General features: G+C 41.6%; 1 protein-coding gene across 1 annotated transcript in view; it reads right to left on the bottom strand.

The window, feature by feature from the left end:
• The window catches only part of TMEM248 (transmembrane protein 248), a 13,709-nt gene extending 3,885 nt beyond the window's left edge, over positions 1-9,824 (bottom strand). The window contains exons 1-5 of the mRNA XM_004380778.2: positions 8,653-9,824; positions 5,723-6,008; positions 3,733-3,883; positions 2,212-2,395; positions 598-741 (exon numbers count right to left, since the gene is read on the bottom strand). Coding sequence (XP_004380835.1) covers positions 598-741; positions 2,212-2,395; positions 3,733-3,883; positions 5,723-6,008; positions 8,653-8,811 — 924 coding nt within the window. The 5' untranslated portion in view covers positions 8,812-9,824. The remainder of the gene's footprint in view (positions 1-597; positions 742-2,211; positions 2,396-3,732; positions 3,884-5,722; positions 6,009-8,652) is intronic.
• Between the last annotated feature and the right edge of the window lie 11,314 nt (positions 9,825-21,138).

Genomic DNA, 21,138 nt, shown 5'->3' on the forward strand with positions numbered 1-21,138 from the left:
CGTTTACATTAATCATGCTGTGCAGCCATCAGCCGTAACTGTTGCCGAGTTTTCCACCATAAACAGAAACCCCTTGCTTCCTAAACAATGACTCCCGCCCGCCCCACCCCCGTCACCACCAAGAAACTGTGCCTCCATCCATCTGCCTGTTCTTGATATTTCATGTAAGTGGGATCACACAGCATCTGTCCTTTTGTGACTGACTTATTTCACTCAGCACAATGAGGTCAAGGTTCATCCATGTGGTAGCACTGTAGTAGGTGTCAGGACAGAGATGACTGTTTGAGCCCTCACCAGCCTTCTGTGGGATGGTTTCTCAGGCTGATGGAGTGGAGGGCAGGGAGCCCATCCACCGCCAACTGCCCTCCAGGACTGTGAGAAGTTCCCACAGCCAGTGCCTTTAGCAGCCACGGCTGGGTGTCTGGCTGAACAGCCAACACTGTCACTTAGGCTGAGGATAAAGACTACTTCTGATGAAAAGACCAGCAGGAACCTCTCTGGGGGAAAGGCATTGCCCACAACAAGCAGAACAGGGCTAACCAGGGCTTTCTGCATACAGATACCTCTAGTCAAACGTGGCCACCCTCCACCACTCACCTTCTCAGGACAAAACTCAGGATTGCTCTGACGTAATTTGCTTGGTCTGCCTTTGATAACGGCGTAGCAAAACATTGTTATCACCATCACGAAGAGAAAGTAGCTGGTGTGCATGAGATGCAGATTTATTAATGAACGATCGTCCTAAATGAAGAAGAGAAGACAACACAAACGTCTGTACTGAGTTCATGAGAGGTTTTCAAGCTGGGCTTCCAGAGACAGAAGCCTCCAGACTGGCATCATCGTTCAGCCTGAAGCTGAACAAGAGGTTTCTCCTTTTGGCTTCTAAACTATGGCAGCTGGATGTCATCAAGTGAAGCCGTGGTGTTACTGAGGGCCCTGCAGGGACCACCCACACCTCCCTAACGCTGTCCTCGGCCCTGGCCCTGGCACTCCACACTGCTGACACTCTGCCCGTGCAGGTCTCCCTCCCCCAGAGGCCCCAGGCTCCTTCTTTCACCCAGCTCCTCTCTGGACACAGCCTCTCCTCCGCTTGCCCTGGGGTGCACGGTTGACAGCCCGGGCCTGCGTTCTACCTCCATGCCACTCCTCCACAGCCTCAGCACATCACCTCTCACGAGTCAGAGCCTTCCTCCTGCCTTTCCAGCTTTTACAAGTCCCTGGCTGAAACCACAGAGGTGACCCGTGACTCACACGTACAATCAATCTCCAGGCCCCGCCCACTGTTAAGAGATCCCTGATGTGATTCCAGTCCTTCTCCTCACAACTCCAGTCCTCACAACATCAGCCTCAAGTACTGAGAACACTGCCGACTGGTCCCCTGCCTCAGACTCCCTCCAGCTCACAGGCAGCACGTGGGCTCACCAGTCTTCCTAACACACACCTTACAAATCCCACAGAGCCCATATGCAGGTGGCGACTGCTCACCTGAGAAGACTAAATGACTCAGCTAGGCACCAAGGCCTTCTGGAACCTGGCCTCCACTCACCATCCAGTCTGATCTCCTGTTCACTCCTGCAGGCCCCTGGTCTACCAACTTCCACAACTTGATAAAAATGCAACACAAAGGGAAAAGGAACAGGCCAAGAGAGGAGAAATCCACCCTAACATACACTGACGGAAAGAAAAGTAAAGGCGTTTACAGAGCATCAGTCAGTGCAGCTCTTAAAGGCTAAACCTGCACATCGCCTGCCGGGCTAGATTACAACGTCTGCCTCCCCCTCCTCTGTGCTAATCCCCATCCTAGTCAGCCCCCAACATCTGGCCACCAAGTCGTCTCCCTCCACTGCCTACTCTACTTCTCTAAGCTCTGAACAGTACTACTTAGACTGCTCATGCTGACACTGAACAACTACTCCACTAGAATGGTGTGTGTGCATCAGTTCTCGCACTAAGACTGTACAAGCATCTCCTGTGACCCCTGTGAGTCAGGCACACAGCAGCTGATCCACAATGCAGAAGAGGAAGAACATGACTAGTTTTCTTGACCAGAAATGTGGCATGTTCTTCCAAGTCTCAACCACTCCACCTCATCTCCTATCCCAGCTGGAAATCTAGACAGGATTACCCAACCCAATGAGACAAACAGGGCCTAATAGTTCCCGGGTGCGCGCGTGCGCACGCGCACACACACGCGTGGTTTTTCTCACTTACATCTGGAACAATAACTGTGAGCTTGGGATTTAAAGCATGATAGACTTTTCCAATGGCCCCCTTATAACACCAGAAAGGATTGTAATCTTGAGCGTATTTTGTGTTGGCATCTCTGGCAGTTGTGAAGATCTTGTACCAGAGCGTGGCGTTGCTGTATGTATCGGGTACACAGTGTGGTGGCTGTCTGCAGGGAGAGAGGGAAAGACATGTGCTCAGGAGCCCAAGACATTTACCCGGTCCCCTCACCCCCCACTGGCACCTGGCACTACACTGAGCATAGCAACGCATGTGGGAAGGAGATGTAAACGGAGACAGACATGTTGCTGACAACATCATGTTTCTTTGTGATACACGCCATTGTATTTTTAGTTTGAGGTCTTTTTTTTTTTTAAATAAACTTTATCACAGAAAAAAAAGAGGCACCTGACATTAAGAAGTCTGGGTGTTAGGTTCTGGCCTTCAGAATTCAGCAACAGGTGATATGGCCAGAGGGCCCCGCTCCTTTTAAGTCTATTTTCTCAAATCATCTAAATCCCTTAGTCACACCTGGCGATTTTACATACAAACTTCCCCACTAGCTATTACAACCAGCACCACAGTATGTTTAACTTATCTGATCTTGCCCTACAAACCTCGAAATGTCTAAAATGGATCAACCCCAGGATAATTAATTCTTATTAAAAAAGGATTCACCACAGAATTCTTTTAAATAGGCTGCATCTTGTTTATTTCAAGTGTTTAGTTATAGATCAAGGGGCCCTGGTGGCTCAATGGTTAAGTGCTCGGCTGTTAACCCAAAGGTTGGCAGTTAGAACCCCCACAGCTGCTCTGTGGGAGAAAGATGTGGCAGTCTGCTTCCCTAAAGATTACAGCTTAGGAAACCCTATGGGGCAATTCTACTTTGTCCTATAGGGTCACTATGAATCAGAATCGACTTGACAGCAATAGGTTTTTTTATTTTTATTAATAGATCATTATCTCCTTCACAGAGAAAAGAGAGGCCAACAACAAAAAACTGAAAGGCAAAGCAGTAACGCTGACTGCAACTCAAAACAACTGAAGCAAAAGTTCTGAAAACAGTAATGCCTAAACTAATGGAAAATAAGGCTCCATTTATACGCCTAACCCTTTCTGGACAATGAAGGTGAAAAAAATCTTGGTCTTCTGGGTGCCTTAATTAGGGGACTTTCTGGTCATCTCTGTCTACCAGCCCAGGATCTGGTCGAGTTTATCTTGACTGTGACACGCTGCTCCTACTCTCACAGGAAAGGCAGCCCAAGAACATCCGACAATATGCTCTCACTACCTGGCTGAAGCACTAACTTTCTGGTGTTTACATGTAGAAGTTCGACCTTTAGAATTCTAAATAAAACAGAAGAATTCGTCAGACAGATCCCAATAGTGGTAACTCTCCAAAGTCCTGCGATGCCGGACCCTCTGAGGAGTCCTGCTGAAGCCCCCCAGTCACCCTTGTGGTACACTACTCTTCTCACGCATACCCAGGGGTCGGGCACCACTTACACGGTGACGGGAAACACACCCAGGGCAGCTGTGAGGGTCATGCAGGCCGTGAACACCACCTGCTCACAGTGCCCGTGGAGAGCACAGTCGTCAGAGCTCCAGGCCGTAGGCAGCGTAAAGGTGATGTTTATCTCCTCATGGGCCTCCCTGCCTACAAGAGAATAAAGACAGAATCCATACATTTATTACTCTCTGGGACTTGAAGGCCTGAAATCAAACCACTCAGGAATCACCTATCATGCCAGACGCCTGCCTTTGTGGGATTTTAGGAACAGCAGATACATGCAGAGGTGGGACACAGTCCCGGTCCAGACCACGAGGCCTGCTCAACTGGTAAAGCCACAATGTGGCCAAAGGGGAGAGGCCATTTTTCAGTCAGGGCCCAGGCACCATCCAAGTTGGAGAGCTCAAGCTGGGGGAATTACCATCACCACGGGTTTAGCATTTGTACAGCACACTTACCATTTTCAAACTGCTTTTATATGCACTATTTCCCTTAAAATTTACCAATGTCCCACGCACATGACCAAAGTGTCACCATTCCCCTCTGAGGGTTAAAGGGTTTAACAGACTTTGGTAAGTGATGAAGCTTAAACTGCCTCCACAAACGAGAAAGGTCTACCTGCTACATGGAAAACCCAGAAGTCACCCTTACCTTGATGATCATGGGAGCAGTTCTCACCCGTAATAGCCAACAGGAGGCCGACAGGCATGCCCATGGCCCTCCAGGGACTTTAAAACCCTTTGGTGACCCATTATTTTCTGCTTTAATTTTTTGTTGATACCATGTGTTTTCATTAATGGAAGCATACTGAATCATTGAGTGTATCCGAATTTTTGGTAGGTAGGATGGATTTTTTTTTTTCTTGCCCCCTCCCACAAGCCTATCCTAAGTGTTTAGTGGTACATATGAAGTACCACTAATTATACCCCAGAGTCCCCACCAGAGTCTATTGGTACATATGTGGAATAGATAAAAATTTTCAAAATTTCTATTTTTCCTACCAAAATTTCAGACACCTCATACAACACCCTGTAAAAATAGTAATTTGCAGTACATGCCCATTTCTTCAGTTTCAAACAGTCATAAAGGCCCCTGCCCTGCAGCTGCATGCACTATCAGTGGTACAGCAGCCTCCCAATAAACCTCCGAGGCTGAAAAAGTTCATGGTCCCTATATGTACCACCGGGCACGAACGGGATAAAAGGCTTTTGGTAGTCAAAGAACCAACGGTTATTCTTCCAAGGCCCATGCCTCCTGCATGAAGCCTTTCTTGACTATTCCAGCCTCTGCTGCTTTCTTTCCTTCTCCCAAATCACAGTCTGTCACAGGGTTAGTACTGGTCAAAGAGCAGAGCTCAATGCTTTATATGTGTTAATTTTTAATATTATTTAACAAACATTCATATAGCATTTCTTTCATGCCGGGAACTATTCTAAGGGCTTGGTAAATATTAATTCACATTATCTGTGTCTCTCCCAGAATCCCAAAATTCCAAAGGGAAGACAGTAGATCTTAGGCTTTTCCTAGTTGTTCCCAGAAGCTAGCACAGTGCTGAACAAACGCTGGGCATTCAAACATTTGTAGGCTGGTAGCAACATTTGTAATAAGTATTAAAAACTCAATAGGATAAACCTGAATTAAAAATTATCTTAAGTAACTATTAAGGCCAGACAGGGCCTCCTCAGTTTCTCACTCTTACAGGCTGTTACTGAGTGCCTACTGCGTGCCAAGCACTTTATTAGTGGAAATGGGTCCTTCTCCTCCTCGCCTTATTTTTTCATTTATTTTTAAATCATATTTTATTGTATTTTCAGTGATTGAAGAGGCTCCTTCTTGACTTCATGTAGTTCATACTCAACAAAAGGAGACACACATGCAAAAATAAAAAATGGAATGGTAAGTAAAACCACACACTCCTACTACTCTCTGTCTTGTAATAGTTGTTGCTGGAGACAGTCTGGAAGGAAACAGCTAACACGCACATACCTGAAAGTCCAATCTGATGCCCCAAGATGGTCGAGTACAGGTGGGTGACGTTGCGAGAGTACCCTCCAAAAGGTTTCAGTGGGTCCAGGGTTAGGGTGATTGCAACGGAGATGTTAACTGGGCCGGAATCCTCCAGGGCCTGGGGGGACTGGGTGGACACCCTGGCCTGCCCGCTGGTCACTGTGCTTTCTGGAGTTGTGGTGTCGTTTGTGAGATGCTTTAGCGTTTCATTCTCTGATACACACAAGTCCAAATCATTAAACCGCAGCAGAAAGGTGTTCCAATCCTTCAGGAAAATGAAACAGAGAAACAAGTGTGAGTGGTCCCAAAGTGCCCCCACTACAGGAACACAGCCATAAGTCTCAGTGTGGCATCACGCCATAACAGCAAAACTGCAGAGTTCAGGGTCAAGCGTTTAACAAGAGCAGCGACAACGCAGCCATCAGCCTCTTGTGTTGGCATAATGGTGTGTCTTTCCAAACCACTTTCACAGCTGTAATCTAAGATACAAACACTTCATTGACATGAGATATTAAATAAGCTGAGATTAAACCAACTAATGCAAGAAAATATGTAAAATACAAAATAGCATACTATACTTACAGAAAACAACCTGCCTCAGAATCAAACTTTGAACATTTGAACAGGAATAGTAAAATATTAAAAGTATTAACCCAAATTCATTTAACAGTTATAGTTTTTGTTTTGTTTTTTTAAAACAAGGCTGCCTTAAAATAATTCCTCAAAAGGTCAACTCTGTACACCTGACTTTCTCTCTTTAGAACCTGAAACAGTAGTCAACACCAGGTCTCACTGTAACTTCTTCCTCCCAAGCAACATGACTTTGTAAAACGCTGCCAAATGTGAAGACAAACCAAGTTAGACTTCCAATCACTCTAACACTAGTATTAATTTAAAACGCCATTTACCCAATGAGCAATCTCCAAGCAGTCCAGCAAATCTACCTTCAACACAGCATCAGTAAACTGTATGACATTAAGTAAGACCACCACTGAACATACCAAACTACGTTTTCCCTAACACTTAAAAAGTCAGCCAACCATTCTAGAACATCAGGGCTGAAAACGAATAGGATTGGGTGTATAGAATTGTCATCCCTTTACATTCCAGACATGAGGAAAAGGAAGCCCAGAACAAATTAGGGACTGTCCAATTCCACAGTGAAGGCAGAATCAGGACATTCTCTGATTCACAGCCCAAAACATTTCACAACATATCACTGCCTTTCCTACAACCTAGGGTTCTCATTTGAAAATAAAATCACTAAATTAATCATAAGGAGCCCTGGTGGTGCGATGGTTAGGTGCTTGGCTGCTAACCGAAAGGTTGGCAGTTTGAACTCACCCAGTGGCTCCATGGGAGTAAACGCCTGGTGATCTGCTCCCGTAAAGATTACAGCCTAGGAAACCCTATGAGGCAGTTCTACTCTGTCATACAGCATCACTAAGAGTTGAAATGGACTCACAGCACCTAACAACTTAAACAAAGCAATCATAACAAAAGTTCTGCATCTTGACATTGTTTTCCCACAGAGCTTGATTCCATTTTGAAAACCAGCCAAGGCCAGGACCCAATTTGATTATTAAGGGCTAGTTATCCAGGCTACACCTTAACCATTGGCCTTGGCCAAGTGTTCAACAAGACTCAAGCTCTGTAGGAGAGCACTGCCAACATGCTGCCCAGCTTTGGTTATGAAGGGATGGGACTAGAATGTTGGTTTTCATCCCTAATGTGGGTGCAGCCTGTGTGTACAGCCTTTAAAGATTCAGGCAGGGTCAGAAAAGGGGAGAATTAAACCAGCCAGTATGTCTCTTTGTAAAAAACTCTTCGAAAAGGTTTGATGGTAGAAATAGTTCAAACTTGTTCTTTAGCTGTGTTAGAGAGTTCACTTAGGAAGAAGGCCGTCCCTGTTGCCATGATCACCTATGATCCAGAATGCCACAGAACACAAGAGAAAGCCATGATCTCAACTACACTGAGTAGAACCCCCCTCTTCATCACAAGGCACATACAACATGGCCAACAATGCAAGCCCAATCCCCATCCTGACTCTCATTCCCACCAATGAACACAGCCAAGAAGAAAAAGTCTGAGAAGGCACTCAAGGACTCTATTAAGACAGGAACTAATTTGTCCTAACAGAAATTTTATCCACCACTGAAATCACCAGATCATTAATTCAACATAATTTCTAATATGTAAAATAAATTTATTAATAGGTATACTTTCACCCATCTCTATTAAACAAGAATTATAAAATTTTTATTGTTTTTAACAAGAATTTATAAATCTGCATTACACATGCTCAAAAAAATATGCCTAGACAAAGGATTAACGACCAATGCCCTAATAATTTATTTAAATTGACCAAAATGTAAAAATCTAGCAGGCAAGTTGAGATAACTGAAGTTTTCCTTGACAAAAAAAGACAAAATATATTTGAAAATAAGATTCTGCTTTCTAAATTCTTTAGGGTCCCTTTTTATCCAATGGAAAAGTCATCAGTCTAGCTGACAGCTCTCTATGCTGACAGGTGGCTTTAAAATGTCCATCTTTAGTTTTCTAAATCTGTAATGAGCTAAATTAACATCCCAGGAGTTCTCTAGTTTCTTGATACAAAACATTTTACAAATATACCCTTCAGAACGCATCTGTTTCATTGCTGAAATAGTCTAACTTAAACTGACAGTGTTATTTCAGCCAAACAATAACTATCTAACTATATGGTCCTAACAAAGTAAGTCACAGAGAGATCAAAGAGAGACCATTCCAAATAAATATTGACCTTTCCCACTGGGAGGAAAAGGTCACAACCAGAGGAAAGGGTATGGAGAGCCAAAATGTGTTTCCCCACTCGACCAGGCCCAGCCAGTCTATCACAGGAGAATTTACAATATGCTATACCATACCTCTGCCATTTCCGGTGATTTAATCTCCTTGATTTTGAAGAAGTAGCCCAGCGTCAGGAAAGCAATTGCCATGGCGCTTACACTGATCATAAAGACCACTAGGGGAGGTCGACTGCTGATGTACAGCTTCAGGTTCTCCAGGGGATTGATGCTGAACATTATTCTGATCAGCTCCACCTGAAAGAAATTAACATTCACATCACAGGGCTGCTGGACTGATTTGTCAAAAGACAAGCTGCGATTCTCACTTGTGTTTCTTTTTGTAGTGTTGGAGTGGGAGGTGGTCGTCACTTATTATTGAATTTGATAAACGTATTGATCATAAATTCATTCAAAAGACAAGAAAGATAAAACAGTAAATATTAACTGTGGTTATCTCAGAGTGGTAGGATCTTGAAAGACAGGCATTTTCTCCATTGGTTTGAATCTTCTAAATATTCTATACTGACCATTGCTACCTCTATATTGCCTAATATTTAAGAAGGTCAGTAATATGACAAATACATGCCAACACATACAAAAACAAACTGAGAATGCTCTCATTTCCTACCTCTGAAAAGCTGAAGTTCTTCTATTTAGTCGACATTCTGTCTTGTTCACTGCCGTATCACTCATGCCTATCCCAGCACTTGGCATTGAGTGGGCACGCAACAAATAACTAATTGAATTTTATCACTCCCCTATGTAATACCCTCGTAAGGCTGCCCACTGGAGGTAGGATGAGGTAATCAAAGCTCCCTGCCGTGGCTCACAGGGTTTCAAAATCCCAAAACTGTGCCAACCTCTGGCTGCACCTCCATCCACTTCCCCTCTTCCTTCACTGGGCTTTGGCTGCACTGGTTTTCTTGACATTTTTTAGGATCAGCTTATCAATATCTGCAAAGAAGTCAGCTGGGATTTTGATAGGAACTGCAATGAATCTGTAGACTAGTTTAGGGAGTATTGCAATCTTAACAATATTAAGTTTTCTAATCCATGAACATGGGATATCTTTCCCTTTACTTAGGTCTTTTTTCCAACGTTTTGTAGTTTCCAAAGTATAACTTTGCACCACTTTTGCTAAATTTATTCCTGAGTGTTTTATTCTTCCTGCAATTTCTTGAACATATCAATCTTATTCTTTCCTATCTGAACGCCTTTATCTCTGCCTGCAATGCTTTTCACCAAAAAAAAAAAAAAAAAAAAAAAAACTTCCACACGCTTGTTCTTCTTAAAATGTAGGTCTCTGCTCAACAGCTCCTCAGAGAGGCCATCTCTGACCACCCTCACCCCCTAGTCTCTCAGTGCCCTGCTTTATTTCCTTCATACTGTTTAGTGCCAGTCATGAGGACAATTATTTTTCTACTTGTTTGACTGTCACCCCTCATTTGTGAGCTCATGAGAGCAGAGATTTTGCCTGTCTTGTTCACTGCTGTATCTTTGGCCCCAAGAGCAATACCTGGCACACCATGACCACTTAAATATGAGTGGGACTACAACATTTAAAAAACCAATGTAAAATAAAATCTGCTCCAGTTTTTAAATTTTGGGGAGAAAAAGATACATCAACAGTTCCCTAAGAAGTAACAGTAATGACATACAGTAAGTCAGGCTGTGTACTCATTCGTCCTCATAAGAGCCCTATGACACAGGAAATAATATCCCTACCACTTCCCCGAGGCAAACCCAGTCCATAAGCTGACAAGTATCATTATCCACGCCTGCTGTATGTACTTGTTCTACATATGTCCACCACTCATCTGTCAGCTTGTCCTACTGTGGTTGCTTGCACGTTGCTGTGATGCTGGAAGCTATGCCACTAGTATTTCAAATACCAGCAGGGTCGTCCATGGTGGACAAGTTTTAGCAGAACTTCCAGACTAAAAAAGACTAGGAAGAAGGACCTGGGGGTCTACTCCTGAAAAAATTGGCCAGTGAAAACCTTATGAATAGCAGTGGAATATTGTCTGATATAGTGCCAGAAGATGAGTCCCTCAGGTTGGAAGGCATTCAAAATACGAATGCAGAAGAGCTGCCTCCTCAAAGTAGAGTCAACCTTAACAATGTGGAAGGAGTCAAGCTTTTGGGATCTTCATTTGCTGATGTGAGAACTCAAAAGGGGAAGAAACAGCTGCAAACATCCATTACTAATCAGAACATGGAATGTACGATGTATAAATCTAGGAAAACTGGAAGTTGTCAAAAATGAAATAGAACACTTGAAGACACATATCCCAAGTTTTAGTGAGCTGAACTGGACTGGTATTGGCCATTTTGATATGGACAATCATGGTCTACAGTGCTGGGAATGACAAATTGAAGAGGAACAGTGTTGCATTCTTGTGAAAAAGAACATTTCAAGATCTATCCTGAAGTACAATGCTGTCAGTGATAGGATAGCATCCACACGTCTACAGAGAAGACCAGTTAATATGACTATTATTCAAATTTATGCACCAACCAGAAATGCCAAAGATGAAGACATTGAAGATTTTTACCAACTTCTGCAGTCTGAAACTGACGAAACATGCAATCAGGATGCACTGAGAATTACTGGTGACTGGAATGCAAAAGTTGGAAACAAAGAAGGATTAGTAGTTGGAAAATATGGCCTTGGTGATAGAAAGGACACTGGAGATCAGAAGTCTTTGTAGTCTTTGACCTTCATCAGTAAGGGCTTCGATGTCTTCATTTTCAGCAAGCAAGGTTGTGTCATCTGCATATCACTGGTTGTTAACGTCTCCCTTCAATTCTTTCATAGTCTAGGTTCTCAGGATTATTTGTTCAGCATACAGATTGAATATGTATGGTTAAAGAATGTAACCCTGCCGCACACCTTTTCCAATTTTCGACAATACATTATCCCCCTCATTCTGTTTGAATATTTTCAGTTCTGAGTTAGTGGTGTGTCTGGTGGCCAAGGTCTTGGGGGTTCCTCCAGTCTCCGTCAGACTAGTAAGTCTGGTCTTTGTGAATTTGAATTTTGACTACGTTTTTCTCCTGCTCTGTCCAGGATCCTCTATTGTGATCCCTTGTCACAGCAGTTGGTGGTAGTAGCCGGGCACCATCTAGTGATTCTGGGCTCAGGCTGGTGGAGGCTGTGGTTCATGTGGTCCATCAGTCCTCTGGACTAATATTTTCCTTGTGTCTTTGGTTTCCTTCATTCTCCTTTGTTCCAGATAGGATTGGACCAATAAATGTATCTTAGATGGCCGCTTGAAAGCTTTTAAGATCCTAGATGCTACTCACCAAAGTAGGATGTTGAACATTTTATTTATGGACTATGTTATGCCAATTCACCTAGATGTCCCCTGAGACTATGGTCCCCAGTACTTAGGCCCCGTAACTCAGTCCCTCAAGGTGTTTGAATGTGTCTAGGAAGTTATGACTTTGCCTTAATCAAGTTGTGCTGCCTTACCCTATACTGTGTTGTCTTTCCCTTCACCAAAGTTAACACTTGTCTATCTAGTTAGTGGTTTCCCCTCCCCATCCCTCCGCTCCCTCATAACCATCAAAGACTGTTTTCTTGTGTGTGTGTAAACTTTTTCTTGCGTTTTTACAAGAGTGGTCTCATACAATATTTGTCCTTTTGTGACTGACTTATTTTGCTCAGTATAATGCCCTCCAGATTCCTGTTGTGAGATGTTTCACAGATTCATCATTGTCCTTTATTCTTGCATAGTATTCCACTGTGAGTATGTACCACAGTTTATTAATTCATCTGTTGATAGGCACTTAGGTTGTTTCCATCTTTTTGCTATCATGAATAATGCGGCAATGAACATGGGCGTGCATGTCTATTTGTGCAACAGCTCCCATCTCTCTAGGACATATTCCTAGGAGTGGGATTGCTGCATCATATGGTATTCCTATTTCTAGCTTTTTAAGGAGGCTCAATATCACTTTCCATAGTGGTTGCCCTATTTTACATTCCCACCGGCAGTGCGTAAGAGTTCCAATCTCCCCACAACGTCTACGACATTTGTTATTTTGTTTTTTTGATTCGTGCCAGTAGTGTTGGTGTGAGATGGTAACTCACTGTAGTTTTGATTTGCATTTCTCTAATGCAAATGGCTAATGATCTCAAGCATTTCTTCATGTGTCTGTTAGCTGCCTGAATATTTTCTTCAGTGAAGTGTCTGTTCATATATCCTTTGCTCATTTTTTATTTGGATTATTTGTCTTTTTGTTGAGGTGTTGAAGTATTTTATAGATTTTAAAAGATTAGACCCGTCAGACACGTGGTAGCCAAAATTTCTTCCCAGTCTGTAGGTTCTCTTTTTACTCTTTTAGTGATGTCTTTTGATGAGCATAAGTGTTTAATTTTTTCAAGCTCCCAATTATCTAGTTTATCTTCTGGTGTTTGTGCATTGCTAGTTACGGTTTGTATTATATTTATGCCATGTATTGGGACCTGTAGCATTGTCCCTATTTTTTCTTCCATGATCATGTGAGGTATGGGTCCTATTTAGTTTTTTAATAGATGGACATCCAGTTTTGCCAGCATCGTTTCTTAAAAAGGCTGTCTTTTCCCCATTTAATGGACTTTGGGCCTTTGTCAAAGATTAGCTGACCATAGGTGGATGGGTTTTTCTGGATTCTCAATTCTGCTCCATTTGTCTATGTGTCTGTCATTGTAACAGTACCAGGCTGTTTTGACTACCGTGGCTGTATAGCAGGTTCTGAGATCAGGTAGTGTGAGGCCTCCTACTTTATTCTTTTTCCTAATAATGCTTTGCTTATCCTGGGCCTCTTTCCTTCCCATATAAAGTTGGTGACTAGTTTTTCCATCTTGTTAAAGAACGCAGTTGGTATCTGGATCGGGATTACATTATATCTCTAGATTGTTTTATTGAATTTTCACAACATTGAATCTTCCAATCCATGAGTTGTTAGGTGCCGCTGAGTCAGTTCTGACTCATAGTGACCCTACGTACAACAGAACAAAATGCTGCCCGGTCCTGCACCATCCTCACAATCACCGTTATGCTTTAGCCCATGCTCATGAGCATGGTATATTTTTCCATTTACATAGGTCTCTTTTGGTTTCTTCAGTAGTATTTTCTTTGTACAGGTCTTTTATGTTGCTGGTTAGATCTATTCCTAAGTATTTGATCTTTTTAGGGGCTACTATAAATGGTATTCTTTTCCTGATTTCCTTTTCGAAGTTCTCTTTGTCACTGTATAGGAATCCAACTGATTTTCGTATGTTGATCTTGTATCCTGCTACTCTGCTGAATCTTTCTATTAGTTCCAGTAGCGTTTCTTGTGGAGTCTTTGGAGTTCTCCATGTATAGGATCATATCATCTGCAAATAGGGATAGTTTTACCTCTTCCATTCCAATATGGATGCTCTTTTTCTTGCCTTAACTGCTCTAGCTAGGACTTTCAGGACAATGTTAAATAGGAGTGGTGATAAAAGGGCATCCTTGCCTTCTTCCTGTCAGAGGGAATGTTTTCAGCCTCTCTCTGTTGAGAATGATGTTGGCTGTTGGCTTTGTATAGCTGTCATTTATTACGCTGAGGAATTTTCCTTCTATTCCTATTTTATAGAGAGTTTTTATCAGTAACGAGTGTTAAGACTTTATCAAATGCCTTTTCTGCGTTGACTGAAATGATCATGTGATTCTTCTATTCATGTGGTAGATTACATTGATTGATTTTCTAATGTTGAACCATTCCTACATACCTAGTATGAATCCCACTTGGTCATGGTGTATTATTTTTTTGATATGACGCTGAATTCTATTAGCTAGAATTTTGCTGAGAATTTCTGCATCTGTATTCATGAGAGAGATTATTCTGTAATTTTATTTTTTTGTGGTGTCTTTGCCTGGCTTTGGTATCAGGATTATGCCGGCTTCACAGAATGAATTTGGATTGTTTCTTCCTTTTCTATGCTCTGAAACAGTTTGAATAGTACTGGTATTGGCTCTTCTCTGAATGTTTGGTAGAATTCTCCAGTGAAAGCATCTGTACCAGGGTTCTTTTTTGTTGGGAGTCTTTTTATTACCTCTTCAATCTCATCTCTTGTTATGGATCTCTGTTCATATTTTCTATCTCAGTTGCTGTTAGCTTAGGTTGGTAGTGTGTTTCTAGAAATATGTCCATTTCTTCTAGGTTCTCAAAATTGTTGGAGCACAATTTTTTATAGTATTCTGTTATGATCATTTTTATTTCAGTTGGGTCTGTTGTTAATGTCCCCATTTCACTTCTTATTTAGGTTATCTGCTTCCTCTCCTGCTTTTGTCAGTTTGGCCAACAGTTTGTTGACTTTGTTGATCTTTTAAAGAAACTTTTGGTCTTTTGGTCTTGTTGATTCTTTCTAGTGTTTTTCTGTTCTTTATTTCATTTGTTTCTGCTCTAATCTTTATTGGAGCCCTGGTGTTGCAGTGGTTAAGAGCTCAGCCGCTAACCAAAAGACTGGCAGTTGGAATCCATCAGCCGCTACTTGGAAGCCCTATGGGGCAGTTCTACTCTGTCCTATAGGGTCGCTATGAGTCTTTGTTTGGGGGGGTGGGGGGCTAGTTTTTATTACTTCCTTTCTTCTGGTGCCTGCGGGCTTCTTTTGCTCTTCTCTATTTGTTCAAGTTGTACGGCTAACATTCTGATTTTGGCCCATTCTTTCTGATGTGTGTGTTTACTGCTATAAACTGACCTCTGAGCACTGCCTTGCTGTGTCCCAAAGGTTCTGGCATGGTGTGTTTTCATTCTCATTTGAGTCTAGAAATATTTTTATTCCCTCTTTGATTTCTCCTATTACCAGTTGTTTTTAAGCACGGTGTTATTCAGTTTCCATGTGTTTTATTTTTCTTCCTTGGTCTTCCTGTTATTGATTTCTACTTTTATGGCGTTGTGATCAGAGAAAACGCTATGTATTATTACGATAGTTTGGATTTTACTGAGGGTTGCTTTGTGGCCTAAAATGTGGTCTATTTTGGAGACTGTTCCATTTGCCTTGGAAGAGAATGTATATTTTGCTGCTGTTGGCTGGAGTGTTCTATATATGTCTATGAGGTCAAATTGGTTGATTGTGGCCTTTAGATCTTCCGTATCTTTGTTGAGTTTCTTTCTAGATGTTCTGTGCTTTACCAAGAGTGGTGAGTTGAAGTCTCCTACTATTATTGTGGAACTGTGTATTTCTCTTTTCATGAGTTTTTTTTATATGTTTTGGAGCCCTGTCACTGGGTACATAGATATTTATTAGGATTATGTCTTCTTGGTGAACTGTCCCTTTAATCATTATATAATGTCCTTCTTTGTCCTTTATGGTTGATTTTGCCTTAAAGTCTCTTTTGTCTGAGATTGGTATTGCCACTCCTGCTCTTTTTTGGTTACTGTTTGCTTGATATGTTTTTTTCATTGTTTGATTTTTAATACATTTATGCCTTTGTGTCTAAGGTATGTCTCTTGTAGACAGCATATTGATGGGTTGTGGTTTTTTTTAATCCATTCTGCCACTCTCTGTCTCTTTACAGGTGCATTTAAACCATTAACATTCAGTGTGATTATCAATAGGTATGAGTTTATTCTTGTCATGTTATTGTGCTTTTTTTTGTGGTGGTGATTTTTCTTTTGTTCCTTTTGCTTTCCTGTGCTGTATTCCTTAAGTCTGTGGAATTTCTTTTCTTTTGTTATATACATTTTGTGTTTACTAAGACTTTGTGTTTTTCTTCTTTTTTTGTTCTGATGGGTAGATTTGTTAAATTTCTTTGTGGTTACTTTGTGGGAAGTTTTCTGCCAGTAAATCTTCAACAATGTTCTCTGTGTTTTCTGTTCTCTCCTCATTCTGGAACTCCAATCAGAAAATTTTTGCTCTTAATTGTGTCCCACGTAATTCTTAGGTTTTCTTCATTCTTCTCTGATTTTTCCTCAAACAAGGTAGAGGCCATGGATTTGTCTTCAATCTCGCTGATTCTGTCTTCCATTGTTTCAAATTTGCTCCTAAAACCTATTGAGTTGTCCTTTTCTGAAATTTTGTTGTTTATCTTTTGGATTTCTAGCTGCTGTTTTTGTATGGTTTCAGATTGTTCATTTATTGTGACATTTTGTTCTTGTATTATTTTCCTGAATTCTTCTATTGCTTTTTCTATGTTTTCCTTGATTTTGGCTATGTTTTCCATCATTTTGTCTACTTTTTCTTTGGTTTTGTCTGCGTTTTCCTTGATCTTTTTCCTAATCTCTGGGCGAGTCCTAAACATTAGTCTCTTGAATTCTGTATCAGGTAGTTCCAATGCCTTTTCTTCTACCAGAAAAGTTATCTGATTCTTTATTTTGGTCGCTTGCTGGAACCATCTTGTCTTGCTTTTTCATACATTTTGATATTGTCTGCTGTCTCCAAGACATTAAGGTTATTATTTTATTTATCAACTGTATGTTCACTTGTTTTGTCCTGCTTTTTTGTTTTGTTTTGATATGTCAGGGGGCATAGGCCAGGTATGCTTTGCTGCTTGCTCATGTGGACATGATAGCTCTCACCACCTTGTTCATGTGAGCAGGGCAGCAGCAGGCAGGGCAAGCCTGCTTCTCCATACAGTGGTTTGGCAAGGTGGCTGAGGGCAAACCGGGTGGGCACTGTCTGCCTCCTAATGTTAATCCAGTGGTGTGGGAGCATCTCAGCCCCTCGCCAGATGGGAGGGGGTGTCAGATGGGGAGTGGCATGGGCTCGCTTCCCACTGTTCAGCAGCTAGTCAAGTGGCAGGAGGGGAGAGGCAATGTGGGCCCAGTGCAGCTGCGGGCCTGAGCACCAGGGGCACTCCAGCTGCAGTGGTGCAGCAGCGGCCAGCAGGAAGAGGGGTAAGTGGCATAAGGGGCAGAAAGGTGAGGGGTGGGAAAGTGTGTTTCTCTGGTTACCAGGTTCTCTGTCTCCTGCTGGGAGCTCCGTGAAGTTGCCTTCCCTTACTCACAGTCGGGGTCATCGCTGGCTGTGTTTCAAGATGGTGATGCTGTGCCGTGTTAGTCGGCCAGGGACCTCCACTCCATCTCTCTCCTCATTCTCTGTTTTCCACCAGTTTCTTCTTCTGTTTGGTGTTTGGCCTAGTTCTTTTCCCTTCATTTGATGTTCAGGTTTCCAGGATGGATGGCTATATGTTTTACTTAGTTTTTCGGGTCTTTGCTGCAGGGGGACGGCATGATGCATCTATCTAGGGTGCCATGTTGGCTACACCAGTTCTTTTTTTTTTTTTTTTTTAAATTCTTCCTTCTTTTCTCTTGTAAGCACTTCAGGATATAAATTTCCCTCAACATACTCCTCTTTAGCTACACTTCTTCCCCTCACCATAACCACCAATTTAATCTATCAGCAAGTCCTATAGATTTTCTTTCCAAAGTATATCTCATTTACCCGTTCTGCCTCATCTTTTTAAGATGATATTTATTAAAAAAAAAAAAAAAAAAAAGTGCCGTTGAGTCGATTCCGACTCATGGCAACACCATGTGTATCAGAGTAGAACTGTGCTCCATAGGGTTTTCAATGTCTGATTTTTCAGATGTAGATTGCCAGGCCTTTCTTGGTAAAGACTGATAATCGTTAACAGCTGTCTAGAGGTCTCTGCAGCTCTCAGACCTATATGTCCAAGTGCCCACTGGATATCTCTATACCTATATGCCCAGTACGTTCAAAACTGAACTCATCACTTTCCTCTCCAACCTGGCTTTCCCTCCTGTATTCCTCATCTCAATCCAGAACTTTGGGAAGCATCCCAGACTTCTTCTGTCTTACTCCCAAATCCAAGCAATTACTAAGCGCTAAAGATTCTATTTCTTTAACATTTCTTACTTCTACTCTTCCATTCCATATCCTTCTGTTACTCCCCTCAGGCCCTCAACATCTTTTTTGTGCCTCTTGCCAAGAGTCTCAATTGGGTATTCTTGTTACCAGTCAAACAACTCATCCTCCCTGCTGCTGTCAGTGATTTTTCCAAATGCAAATCTAATCATGTTACCACTTAAATCTCTCAGAGCTGCAAATGATCAAAGGATAAAGCCCATACCCTTAGAACGGCAATCCAACATGACTTAGGTCTTATCCGCTTCTCAATGGGCTTGCCCCAACTTCCCGATTCTAAGGCTCCACTAACTGCTTGCAATTCCCAGAACACATTAGACAATGTGATAACTTCAAGACTTTAAGTCCACTAGTCTTCTTACCTGACGTTTATGAGCTACACCCACTACCCCAGCCTCCTCGTTCAAGCAGCTCAAGGTTTACCCTCTCTGTGAATGTTATCCTGAACACCCCCCTCCAGTTCCTCTGAGAGAAGCGACCACTTTCATTTTTATGCCCCCATTATACTCCATGCAAATTTCTATTACACAGCCTGAAACACCTTATTGTAGTTACTTGTGCATATGTCTATCTTACCAACCAAACTGTACACCTCTCAAAGGCAGAAATCATGTCGTACTTGTCTCTGCATAGTCAATATCTAGACACAAAATAGGCAATTGAAAAATGCAAATTCATTAAATGAATGAATCCACTGAATCAAGGTTTAAAACATAAACTAAAAATAATCTGGAAATGACCCTAGTTAGGTTACGATTAATAGGATCCAGAAATAGAAACATCAAGAGTAAATTAGAGTTCTGCTTCATTTATTAAGAAAGCAGAACAAAACCTGAACATATATAAAAATAAGTGGAACCAATTTACCACTTGTGTGATGGTTAAGGTTGTGTCAGTTTGGCTGGGCCATGATTCTCAGTGGTTTGGCAGTAGTACAATGATGTGATCACTTCCATGATGAGATTTGATATAATGTGATCACCTCCATGATAGGATCTGCTATGAGTAGCCAATTAGTTGAAAGGGAGTTTCCTTGAGGGTGTGGCCTGCATCGAATATAACTGGACTTTCTGGCAAGGCTCGTAGGCTTTTGCTTGCAGTGGATCCTGAAGCTGGCTCCTGTTTGTTTGACCTCCAGTCTTGGGACTTGAGCTAGCAGCTTACCTGCCATCTTGCCTGTGATCTTGGAATTCATTGATCTTTGCAGCCTGTGAGCCAGAGCCCTGCTGTCTGACTTGCCAATCTTGGGTTCACCAGCCCCTGCAGCTACGTGAATCAGGAGAAGATTCCAGCATAACCCACGGACTTGGGACATTCCAGTCTCTACAACCACATGAGCCATTTCCTTAACCTAAATCTCTCCATATATATTTACATGCTTTACTGGTTTTGCTTCTCTAGAGAACCCAGCCTAAGACAACCTGGAACTACAGTTATGAAATATTTAAAAAACACAATAGAAGAATCTGAATTAAAATGTGATTTCTAAAAAGAAGAGTCATTAAAACCATGTCAACCACAATTTAAATACTTAGATATATCAGCATAAATACCCACGAATTAGTATTCATTGTCAACATAAGTCAACTTAATTTAGGGACACTTCCAGAATAGGTCACTAGAAAAGTAAAAGCTACTTTGATTTTTGAATAAAATTCAGTCCAAATAGTTCACAAACTTAAATTCCTTTCTACCATTCACAAACATTTCCAAACATGAAATTACCAAAGACTAAATGAATTTATTTCCTCTGCAAAGAATTACAACAAAATTTCTGCAATCTGTATAACGGTAAATCTTATTTTCAATTACAGAGTAAATTAAGCTCTGTTTGAGGAGAAGAAAAGTGAATAGACAGAAAGTACACTATCCTCACTCCCTCACCCCCAGTTCATCCCAACTCCAAAGAGAGATTTTTACCAGGATAAAAACAGGGAAATGACGAGGGCTGAGAAGCTGCCTCTGCAAAGTCTACGGATTTACAGTGCACAGAACGCAGCCAAAATGCAATTTCACAAGTATGTGAAAACATGCGATTAAAGTTCATCAACACAGAACCTTGAGCTCTGAGACTAGTTCAATGACAAAACTAAACATCAGATGGAGACTTAAGAAGCAAAAAACAATACTGAGATTACAGTTATCTCAAGCAACCCACCATGAGAAACACAAGTTACTTAAAAGGGGATCAGGAGGGGCGAGAGCTGTTACAAACTTTCTGGAGACCAATTTGGATCATTCATATCAATAATGTTAAAGCTAGCATACTTTCATCTATGCAATTCAACTTCTAAGAACTTATCCTATAGAAACACCTATTGCTGAAAACAAAAATTTAACTACTAAGACCTAGGAGAGTTTAAAATAGTAAAAAATGGAAAACTCGATTATCCAACAGCAGGAGGGGACTGGTTTAATAAATTATGATATATCCCTAGTAGGAACACAGGATCCAAAATAACACATACAGAATGAGACTATTTCAGATATTTTTAAGAATGAGTGCGTATATGTGTACAAGCACCACGTGGGGAAAAAATGACAAATAACATACCTTCAAATGTAATAAACAGTGGTGGTTATCTCTAGCTGGTGAGATTATATACAGGTAGTCCCTGACTTACAATGTATTAGAGTTATGACGTACTACACTTAATGACCGTCTTTTTTTTTTTTAACATCTTATTGTTAGTAATACATACTACGCACAATGTTAAAAC

The sequence above is a fragment of the Trichechus manatus genome, unplaced genomic scaffold (assembly GCF_000243295.1).
Source record: "Trichechus manatus latirostris isolate Lorelei unplaced genomic scaffold, TriManLat1.0 scaffold00077, whole genome shotgun sequence".
Taxonomy (NCBI): Eukaryota; Metazoa; Chordata; class Mammalia; order Sirenia; family Trichechidae; genus Trichechus; species Trichechus manatus.